The sequence below is a fragment of the Nesoenas mayeri genome (assembly GCF_963082525.1).
Source record: "Nesoenas mayeri genome assembly, chromosome: 2".
NCBI lineage: Eukaryota > Metazoa > Chordata > Aves > Columbiformes > Columbidae > Nesoenas > Nesoenas mayeri.
This window is the reverse complement of record NC_137543.1, coordinates 115,525,165-115,537,005: the sequence shown is the minus strand read 5'-3', so window position 1 is coordinate 115,537,005 and position 11,841 is coordinate 115,525,165. Positions and strand designations below refer to the sequence as shown.

Genomic DNA, 11,841 nt, shown 5'->3' with positions numbered 1-11,841 from the left:
AGGAAAAGTGGGGGGAGAAAGGCGGACGGGCTGGTGGAGGAGGGCGGTGCAGCGGGCGCCCTCAAGGGCGAGAGGTTTCTGTGAGGGCTTTGAAAAGAAAAAGCACCAGTCGAGAAGTTTTTTTTGTTTGTTTGTTTGTTTTCCTCCTCGACCAACAGGAAGGAATTACTCTCTTCCTCCCCCGCATAGGAAGAAATGAGAGAGCCCAACGTTTCGTCACGCTGCCTCCCAAACTACATATACCAGCGTCGGCGCGAAGCGCGGCCGCCCCTTCTGGGCCGGGCGCGGCTGGTGCTTAACGCGGAGTGAGGACGGCGCTGGAGCTGGCGGCGGCAACGAGGAGGGGGCTGTAGCTCTGCCGGTCTGTGTCTCACCTTGCGTATCGCCTCAAGCTGCGCCTGAGCGAAGAGCTCCTGCGGGGAGCGGGGAGCGGGGAGCTGCCGTGTGTCCCCTGTGCAGCTCGGACCGTGCCGCGCCCGGGAGGTGCTATCTCCCGCCCAGGTAACCCCGCCGGTCTGCTGTCTGTCTTCTCCCGCTCCGGGGTATGTGTGTGCGTCCGGGTGCGGGGCTCAGGGGGAGGTGCTGCACAGGGAGAGGGAGGTGTGTGCGGGGGGCTGCGCTGTTGCCAGCCCGCGCTCGGTTGCGGCAGGTTGCCTAGCTGGCATAACGACGGTGAGACGGTAACCACCCAAGGTGTTGGCGGGGGGGAAGTTTTTATTCTCCACGTATGGTTTCCTTTAAAGAGCAAAAGCACGGGTTTGCAGGCTGAGTTTGCTCATCAAAGGATGAGCCCATCATTTTTCATTCTTCCCGGAAAGAACCGCTGGGGCTGGCGCTGCTTGGCTGCCCTTTGCTGCGGTGAGGTTGAGTTTGTTCAGGTTTATCCCACCGATGGCAGAGCATAGGCATTTAACTGTGAGTTTTGAGCCAGGGCGGTGTTATTGTCAAGCCGCCTATGAAAGGATTAGTCTCGTCTCTCTTCCACCCGCCCCCTCTACTTAAAATAACAGTAGGTAGGGAGCAGAAAAGCTGATTTGTGCCCTATCTGACCGAGTTCTTTAGCTGTGTCACTAGCACATCTTCAAGGAGATTACTTGGTGGAGGTTTTGATGTTGTCTGTTTCAATGTCTTCATTTACTTTTTTAAAAATAAGGGTTTTTTGCAGAAGACTTGCATCAGAATGTGTTTTTCCTGATACTCCATAGTAAGACAGAAAACCTCAGTTCTCTGACTTTGAACACTTATATTACAGCCTTAATACTTTTTACAGAAGGCTTTTAACAGTTTACAATTTTTTTCCTTTTGTTAATATAACTGGCAGTATTTATCACAACTAATTTGTAAACTAATGATGAGTTTCCTAAGGCTGTTTTCTAAACTACATAATCAGATGCCCAAGACACCTGAAATGAACATGTATTCAGCTCACACTAGAGCAATGTGAAGCTAAGAGATAGACTATACTCAATAAAAGTTGTTGCTATCAAAGAAAAAGTTGTTTATATAAACAGTTGTAAATGTATTAGTATACACTTTAACAATTGTTTGTTTCATTTTCAGTAAAGAAGAATGTCGTTGTTTAAAGCTAGAGACTGGTGGTCTACTATACTTGGAGAAAAGGAAGAATTTGACCAAGGCTGTCTGTGTGTTGGTGATGTTGATAATAGTGGCAGTGGACAAGGTAAATTCAGAATTACATGATTGAGACTTTTAAGCTACACAGCTGCAGGTTTCTTTGACGAATGCATCCTGAAAGCTTGTTAACCAGGCTAGTTGGCTGGTTAGTTTAAACTCTCTTTAATGTGTCTCTTTAAGGTTAAGATGATAAATTCAATGCTATTTTTCTTTGTATATTTGTAGGTTTCTAAACATCTTAATTCTTTCTTGTGTTTAATAGCAGTTTGTTTCATGTCTTATTCCCTCAATGGCAGATATCTTTAAAATAGAACATTTTCAGTTAGCTATAGGAGGAAACGTACATTTTAAGTTGTTGAAAAAACTTAATGAAAAAAAAAGGAAGGTGAGAGCTAATAAGCTAAGAATTTAGAAAAACAACCAGCCTTCTCTGACTGAAAAATAACAGGCCCTTGAAATAAATGACTGTTTGAGTAAACATTGCTTTTCTATGTAGTCTTTAATATTGTGGAAATAAAGTGTGGAACTGAAATGATGTGTCTGAGGACATATTTACACCAGTTCATGATCTTTGCTGTCATGGAGAGTTCTTGTGTATGGGTTTTTTTTAATTGATAAATATTTGGGATCTTTATGATAAACTAGGGGAGATTTGGATTGGATATCAGGAAAAATGTCTTTACTGAAAGGGCTGTCAGGCATTAGAACAGGCTGCCCAGGGAAGTGGTTGAGTCACCATCCCTGGAGGTCTTTAAAAGATATGCAGATGGAGTTCTTGGGGACATGGTTTAGAGGTGGACTTGGCAATACTAGGTTAACAGTTGAACAGTCTCTTCCAACCAAAACAATTCTATGATTCTAAACCTCCCCTGACACAACTTGAGGCCATTTGCTCTCGCCCTGTCACTTGCTGCTTGGGAGAAGAGACCAACACCCTCCATGTTACAACCTCCTTTCAGATAGCTGTAGAGAGCAATAAGTCTCTCCTGAGCCTGCTTTTCTCCAGGCTAGTTTAGTCCCACTTCCTTCAGCTGCTCCTCATAAGACTTGTTCTCTGGACTCTTCACCAGCTTCATTGCCCTTCTCTGAACTTGATTCAGCGCTTCAATATCTTTTTTTGTAGTGAGTGGTCCAAAACTGTACACAGGATTCAAGGTGCAGCCTCACCAGTGTTGAGTACAGGGGAATGATCACTTCCTTAGTTCTGCTTGCCACACTATTGCTGATGCGCACAAGCATGCTGTTGGCCTTCTTGGCCACCTGGACACACTGCTGGCTCTTATTCTGCTGTCTGTCAATGAGCACCTCCAGATCCTTTTCTAGCTGGGCTTTGGTCCTTCTAATTTTCTCCCTGCATAACCGCACAACATCTTTGTGGTCCTCCTGAGTTGCCTGCCCCTTCATAAACTCTCCTTTTATTCTTGAGTTCCAGCCAAAGCGCTCTGTTCAGCCAAGCCGGTCTTCTTCTCTGTTGGCCCATATTTCAGCATGTAGGGATGGCCTGTTCACACACCTTTAAGATTTCCTTCATGATGAATGTCTGGCCTTCCTGGATTCACTTGCCATTCAGAGCTGCCTCTCAAAGGACTCTGTCAGCCACGGTCCTAAGCAGGCCAGATTCTGCCCTCTGGAAGTCCCAAGGTTGCAGTTCTGCTGACCCTCCTCCTTACTTCTCCAAGAATTGAAAACACTATCATCTCATGATTGCTATGCTCAAGGTGGCCTCCAACTGCTGTATCATGCACAAGTCTGCCTCTATTCACAAACAACAGGTCCAGTGGGGCACTTTCACTAGTTGGCTCTCTAATCAGCTGTGTTGGGAAGTTACCTCCCATGCACTCCAGGAACCTCCTAGACAGTTGTGCTGGGTCGGCTGAGAGAGGGATAATTTCTACACTGCCAGGACAGCTGACCCAGAACTGGCCAAAGGGGGTATTTGATACCATATCAGGTCAAGCTCAGTCACAAAGTGGGTGGGACAGGGGTGCAGCCTCTCTGCTGGGAGCAGGGCAGTCATGGACCCTCTTGGTTCTCTCTGGACCATGTGGTTTGGTGATTTTGTATTTTGGATGTGAGGCACTGTTTGGGGCAGGGGGGTGGTTTTGGTGGGATTGCAGCCGGGGCGTCCCCTTGCTGCTTCAAAGGGGGGCAGCCGCTGTGGCAGGGCGGCCATGTGGTGGTTGCACTGTGTGTCTGTTGCTTTTTACTTGCTTTTAATGTTATTGTTACTGTTTGTTTTTCTTTGCTGTTCCCTTAAACTGTTCTTATTCCAACCCATGAGTTTTGCCTTTGTCTTCTGATTCTCCCCATCCCACCGGGGGTCGGGGAGGGATGAGCAAGTGGCATGAGGTTTTAGCTATCAGCTGCGAGGGGGCTGGGGCTAAACTACAACAGTCCTTTTTGTGAGCCAACCAGGAGAAAACAAAGGGCTGGGATAATGATAGAGCTGACCCGAGCATGTTAAAATACGCATTTACTATATTAGTTAAGTGGTCACGATGTTTCTTTGTTTGTCAATGTGGCTGTGTTATCTGAATTCCTACATGCCCTATGTGTCCCTGTGGTGCTGTTTATTACATCTGGGAAAAGGATTAGGTTTATCATATTGCTGTCCTGTGTAATATCAAGTTATGAGATTGTGATTTCTAGTCCTGCATGTCTCTGGTGGTATTTTTATATGACGTTGATGTTATTTCCATACCTTGGACACCGTCTCTTGGAATTGATTAGTAATCACACCCAGTCTACAGGGAAAATGGAACGGGGGGAGAAAAGAAAGGACCAGGGAGACTCGAGTTCGACCTCTGGGGTTTTGGAGCTGGGAATACAGAAGATCCGAGGCCTGCTACGCTCCAACTGAAAAGGAGATATTGGCAGCATATGAGGGGAGTTGAGATGCTTCAGAAGTGGTTGGTACTAAAGCACAGCTCCTCCTGGCACCTCGACTGCTGGTGCTGGGTTCGATGTTCAAAGGGAAGGTCTCCTCTACTCATGACGCAAATGATGCTATGTGGAGTAAGTGGGTTACATTGATCATGCAACGGGCTCTGATGAAGAAACCTTGGCCACCCAGGGATCTTAGAGGTGATGACAGACTAGCCAGAGGGTAAGGATCTTGGAGTATCGCCAGAAGAGGAAGTAACACATGTTGAAGAGACCCCACCATATAATGAGCTATCAGAGAATGAGAAGTCATATGCCCTGTTCACTGATGGGATGTATCATGGGAAAGGACCAGAGGTGGAAAGCTGCTGTGTGGAGTCCCCTTTCAGTGAGTCACAGAAGCCACTGAAGGACAAGGTGAATTGAGTGGGTTTGTGGAGATGAAAGCCACCCAGCTGGCTTTGGACATTGCTGAACAAGAAAAATGGCCAGTGCTTTGTCTCTATACAGAATCATGGATGGTGGCAAATGCCCTGTGGGGATGGTTACAGCAATGGAAGAGGAGTAACTGGCAGTACAGAGGCAAACCCATCTGGGCTGATGAATTATGGTGAGGTGTTGCTGCCCAGCTAGAGAACCTGCCCATAGAAGTGTGCCACGTAGATGCTCATGTGCCTAAAAGTTGGTCCACTGAAGAACATCAAAGCAACCATCAGGTGGATCAAGCTGCCATGATTAAAGTGGTTCAGGTAGATTTGAACTGGCAACACAAAGGTTAATTATTTATAGCTTGGTGGGCCTCTGATGCCTCAGGTCATCAAGGAGGGGATGCAACTTATGGGTAGGCTTGTCATTGAGGGGTGTACTTGACTGTGGACACTATTGCACAGGTTATTCACAATTATGAAATGTGCTACAATCAAGCAAGCCAAGTGGTTAAAGTCTGTGTGGTATGGGAGGTGATGGCTGAAGTATAAATATGGGGAGGCCTGGAAAATTGACTATACTACACTCCCACAAACCCGTAATGGCAAGCGCTATGTGCTTACAATGGTGGAAGCAGCCACTGTATGGATGGAAACATACACTGTGCCACTGCCCAAAACACTATCCTGGGCCTTGAAAAGCAAGTCCTGTGGTGACATGGCACCCCAGAAAGAATTGAGCCAGACAATGGGACTCATTTCTGGAATACCCTCATAGTCACCTGGGTCAAAGAGCATGGCATTGAGTGGGTATATCACATCCCCTACCATGCACCAGCCTCTGGGAAAACTGAATGGGACAATGGGCTGTTAGAAGACTACGTTAAGAGCAATCAGTGTTGGAACTTTTAGAAATTGGGATTCAAATTTAGCAAAGACCACCTGGTTAGTTAACACTAGGGGATCTACCACTTGAGCTGGCCCTGCCCAGCTGAAGCTTCCACATACTGTCGTGCGAATGAAGAATGTGTTGCAGAAAACAGTCTGGGTGACCCCTGCCTTGGGCAAATGCAAACCCTTCTGTGGGATTACTTTTGCTTGGAGACCTGGGAGCAGTTGGTGGGTAATATTGAAGGATGGAGGAGTCCAGTGCGTATCTCAGGGAGATTTGATTTGGGCTGAGAATAATCCCATGATGTGAATTGTATGATGGTAATTGCTGCATAATACCTTGCAACATACTAACAGTATTCAGTAAGTACCTTTTAGGTTAATGAAGAATGAACTTCAGCAAAACTGAACAAAGTGAAGCAATAATGGAACCAGAGCTGGCTCCAAGAACTGGCATCCAGCCACATCCTCAAGGTTGACACCTTTGACCTGCAAATTGTGAGCATGACCTATAATTTCCAGATGCAGCATGCAACAAAACAACACTCCAATATGACACTCCATCTCTTTTGTCCCTGAAGACCATCCTAATAGAGTCCAAAGTCATGGACTTAATGAACATTTCAAAGGAATAAGATTATGCCATGAACTAAGCGAAAAAATATCTGTATGTATATATGTATTTAAGGTGGTAGTAATTAGTTGGTAAGTGTAAGACTTGAGCATGAGATAAATGGTATAGAATAAGGGGTGGAATGTGCTCAATCAGCTGAGATAGGGTTAATATCTACACTGCCAGGACAGCTGACTCAGAACTGGCCAAAGGGGGTATTTGATACCACATAAGGTCATACTCAGTTACAAGGGGGGTGGGCTGGTGGGGCAGTCTCTCTCTCTTACTCTCTCTGCTGGGAGCAGGACGCTGGAGTACCCTCTTGGTTCTCTGTGGACCACATGGTTTGACGCTTTTGTATTTTGGGCATGACCTCCAGTTCAGGGTACTTCAGAGGGGGGTGGGCTGCTGTGGCAGGGTGCCCATGTGGTGATTGCGCTGTGTGTCCATTGCTTTGTAAGTTGTTCTTTTGTTGTTGTTGTTACTGTTTGTTAGTTTTTCTTCACTTTTCTCTTAAACTGTTCCTATCCCAACCCATGAATTTTGCTTTTGTTTTCTGATTCTAGGCCCCATCCCATGGGTGTGAGTGAGCAGCGTGTGGTTTTAGCTGTTGGCTTGGGAGGGGGGCTAGGGCTAAGCTATGACAACTATTTCTGCTGTATTGTATTTCCAGCAGATATCTAGTAAGTTGAAGTCTCCCATAAGAGCAAGGGCCGTAAACTGTGAAACTTCTCTCAGCTGATTGTAGAGTATTTCATCTGTCTCTTCAACCTCATTGGGAGGTCTATAATAGACTCCCACCATGTTATCTAATTGTTGGCCTTCACCCTGACTCTTACCTATAAACACTCAATCCTTTCATCACCATCATTAAGCTGTAGACAAAGCAGTCTGCAACACACAGGGCTACCCCAGGTCCTCCCCTTCCTTGCCTATCCCTCTGAAGAGTTTATAGCCATCCAATGCAGCACTCCAATTGTGTGAGTTGCCCTACCATGTTTCTGTGATTGCAACTATATAGTAGTTTTTTGGCTGCACAATGGCTTCCAACTCCTGTTTGTTGCCCAAGCTGCGTGCATTGGTGTAGATGCACTTTGGTTGGGCTAATGATCCAGCCACTTTTTTTGTGGGAGAAGTCCCAATTCCTGTGTGACTGTTCTGAGGTGCTTCCATGATTTCTAACACATTAATAACCCTTGAGTCTTTGCTGGCACATGAATCTCCATCCCCTACCTCCTCTGAGATGACAGACCAAAGGACCATGCTAGTACACTGTCCCTCAAACACTGGTGTGCTGCCCCCAGGCTTATCTCTAGTAAGCCTAGTTTTATCAGAATGGGACTTTTTAAGAAGTGTGAACATCAGTCTAAATTGATGGAATAGTAGTAATGGTCAGTGCCACCACCATAATTGCCATATTGAACACTTTGCTGACAGGTTTTCGTGGATTTGCAAGAAAGCTAATTGTTAATCTAGAAGACAGAGCATAATAAACATTACTTGAATCATCTAAATAGTCTTTTTAAAGGCATTCTTTGAAGCGCTTCTGCAGCAAATTGAATTTTGCCTGTGCTATTGTATTCTGTAGTCTCTCTCTTTTTTTTTTTTTTTTTTTTTTTTTTAGATAAAATTATTGTGGGCAGTTATATGGGATATCTCCGAATCTTTAACCCACATCCTGTGAAACCTGGAGATGGAGTACAACCTGAGGACTTGCTCTTGGAGGTGCAGTTACGAGAACCAATATTGCAGGTGGAAGTGGGAAAATTTGTTTCGTAAGTCAACAATAGGCTATGTTGCTGTTTATTTAAGGCTTAGATGCGTTTTTCTTTCTTCGTTTTGGGGAGTTTTCAGTTTCCAGATGGACAACTATTAAACACATCTATGAATACTGTAATATGCATTTGATCTGCTTCTTGAATTATCTTGCAATGAGAGAATTTTTACTTAATGTATATGTGGAAGAGAATCTTCCAGATACTTGTATAATTTTTTAAAAGTATGTATAACAGGAAAAGCCTTGTATTGAAAGGGTTTTTTAGGTGTTAGGAGAACTTGAGTAACTTGTTATGATCTAAGATGTAATGTTACCTGGTTGTTTTGGGTTTGACAGGTGACTGAAGATCTTTAATTCCAATGAATTAATTGGAAATAAGTGGCCAGGTAGAAAAGAGATACTTTGACTCTAAGAAAAAGGCCTTATATTTAGTTGGCTGTAAGAGAATCTACTTAGGAGAACTTTATTTTATTCTAAAAATTAAATATGTGTTCTCAAAGGTTTCATTTTAATTTTGAAATTAACTTCTAATACTGCAGCATGACCTTTATTTTTAAAAGGAGAGAAAAACCTGTACTAACCACAGGAAAGACTTGTGCTCTGAGACCAAAGGCCGCAAGCTGAAAGGCCTACATCAGTTGGAAACTGTTCTTCTTTTATTCAAGTTTTATTCTTTTTTTTCTTTTATTCTTTTATTCACTCACCCATGCAGTGAGCCTACACAGGAATTCTAATGCCTTACCCTGTGAAATGGTCTAAAACATTTTCTATAGCTACAGCACAAGAACTTTCTCTGCAAGAAATACTACTTAGGTTTGGGGGAAGAAAAATGTGAACACAGGATTCTCTGTTTATGACTACTGCCTTATAGTTTAGTTATTTTATGTTCCATGCAGCTGGTACAAAAATGAATGAAAGAAAAAGTATGTGGTTGCTGAATAGTACTTATTTGGAGGGATGATTCTTATATCCATTTGGTTTTTGAAAGGATTAACAGCACCTTGTTTGAAATGAATTTCAGGCTAAACTGGGAAAATAGTTGACTTGCTTTTCATACATACATCTGAAAATATGTTCTTAAAGGATTCATTTTAACTTTGAAATTAAGTTCAAGTGCTGCAGTACGGATTTAGGAAGATTAGTACTTCTGAGGTTTTTATGCTAGCATCTAACACCCAAACCTTTGGATTCTGCCCACATGTGAAAGTAATTTCAACCTGTTACTTGAATTTTATACTGTGTACCTTTTACTTGGAATTTATCTGAACACAATGCTTTTTTAACCTTCTTTACAGTGGTACGGAAGGACTTCACCTGGCTGTGTTGCATTGCCGAAAACTGTGTGTATATACTGTTTCAGGTTAGTTTACAGATACAGGCTTTCCAGTGATTTTAAGTGTATTCTAAAGTTTGAATTAGGTTAATACTAAACTTGGTATATACAGTGTTTGCTCATCATTGCTGAAGAGTTGTAGTCATATTCTCTCACTCAAACTTATGTGTGAAGAGGAAATATTAGTAATTAGGCCTAGATATTTCCCAGTGGTTAACAGAGATTTGCTAATATGCTCAGTGCTAGAGATGCTGTGATGTGCATGATGATCTGTGGTCGGTATAGCTTGTGAACAACTAGTTCTCATTACAATTCTAGGACTGGGGGTTACTGTTCTGCATGCTAATGAAAAAATGATTGTTTAATGACAACTTAGCTCCTTAAAAATGGAGCAGTTACAATTATTTCTGAACTAAAAAAGTCCAGATAATTTCTTAGAAAGTCAGAACACTGGTGATGTAGCCCAAGAGAAAAGACAGGAGGTTAATACTAGTAAAAGGTGAACCTACTATGTGTTTCCTTAAATCCTATTACTTCTGCCTTTGGAAATTCTTAAGTGCTCTGTCCTCTCTGTATGTAAAGATGCAAGTCACAAAATACCTATTCTGTGCATTGAGTTCTCTCTAATACATGCTTGAAGCAAAGCACAGATTTAAGAGATCTATTGTTTGTACCCCATCTTCACAATTGGGTAGACAACTTTACATTGTTAATTTTCTCTGTGCAGGGACAGCTATAAGCTGGTAAGTTACAAACACATGCTCTCTTTCCAGATTTTGTTTGCCTCCTAGTTATCTTATCTGAAGACACCTGTAAAATTGGTCTTTGTTGAGGGTTGATACTTTGAGATGTACTGCAGTCTTTGTACTTTCCCTTCTCTATAGTAGTACTTAAGTCTTAGGATTGTAGCTTACTAGTATGATTTTTATTAAAACAATTTATTTTAAAATTTGTTTTAAAGGCATACAACGTAAGTCAGACTAGAATTCTTTTCTAGTAATATTTTCCTGTTTGGTCTACATAGCTTAAGCATTTAAGTAATAATAAAAGTAAAGTTTTACAGTCCTTTAATAGACTGTAAGCATTCAGGTACTTTTGGAAAAGCTACTTTGAGAAATAACGATCATTATTTCTTAATGCTTCCATGGCAAATTACTGTTCCATAAAGTGGGATCTTTACTTGCTTTATACTTTTTGCTGTATCTGTTACTCATAATAAAATGACTATGCTGCTTCTCCTTGACAAATGAAAGCAGCCTTCAGGGCTGATTAAAGTATGGCCTGGATATTGTATTACAGTCAGTATACACAGGCTGACTGCTTTCTAGCTTGTTTTTCCTCTGGTGTTGCTACATAGTGAGATACTTATCCAACTGGGGCTTTTTTTGTCATGTCTATTCCAATCCTTTCCCTAACGTGGGCCTGCTTTAGGGGTAATTGCTTAAAAGCTCTATTGGGTTTTAGTTGGAGAAATTACAGTATCACACACAGTATCACAGTATGTTTGGTATTGGAAGGGACCTCAAAAGATCATCTAGTCCAATCCCCCTGCTGGAGCAGGAACACCTAGATGAGGTTGCACAGGAACATGTCCAGGTGGGTTTTGAATGTCTCCAGAGAAGGAGACTCCACAACCCCCCTGGGCAGCCTGTTCCAGTGCTCTGTCACCCTCACTGAGAAGAAGTTTTTTCTCAAATTTAAGTGGAACCTCTTGTCCTATCATTGTTTGCCACCGAGAAGAGCCTGGCTCCATCCTCATGACACTCACCCTTTATATATTTATAAACATTAATAAGGTCGCCCCTGAAAAGTTAGCATAAGCTACAAATCTTTCATAGCATGTTTCAGTGTTGGAATAATCTCTGTATACTTAAAGCTGTGGTAGTATTTAGCTTAGATATCACTCAGAACACCTTTTTCCTTGCTGATGTGACTGTTCTCAAAGGTTTTTTTTTTGATAGCTAATATTAGTTGTTAAGTGTTACTCTACGTGATGAACTTTGTTTTCTTTATGGGATGCAGGAGAGACTTTTGGTTATTGAAAGGGGAGCTTTAACTTCGGTTTCTTAAGAAAGAACTTTTTGAACTTCTAATTCCCTGAAGGAGTGAGAAAGTTAAAATCTATTCAGACCTTTTCAGATAATGTGATGTATATAATAGAATTATTTTTGTTACTGTATGTTTGCCTCTTATCTTTGCATTGTTGATCACTGCACTGAATTTCAGAGAGAGTAAAGGCAAGTGATAAATGTGCTCTAAGCACAGCTTTGTCAAATTACAACTA

The 11,841-nt window shown here is 42.5% G+C and overlaps 1 protein-coding gene across 1 annotated transcript in view; it reads left to right on the top strand.

Moving 5' to 3' along the window:
* The first annotated feature begins 53 nt into the window (after positions 1-53).
* Positions 54-11,841, top strand: part of BBS9 (Bardet-Biedl syndrome 9) — a 343,165-nt gene continuing 331,377 nt past the window's right edge. The window contains exons 1-4 of the mRNA XM_080338643.1: positions 54-501; positions 1,561-1,681; positions 8,072-8,222; positions 9,520-9,584. Coding sequence (XP_080194769.1) covers positions 1,570-1,681; positions 8,072-8,222; positions 9,520-9,584 — 328 coding nt within the window. The 5' untranslated portion in view covers positions 54-501; positions 1,561-1,569. The remainder of the gene's footprint in view (positions 502-1,560; positions 1,682-8,071; positions 8,223-9,519; positions 9,585-11,841) is intronic.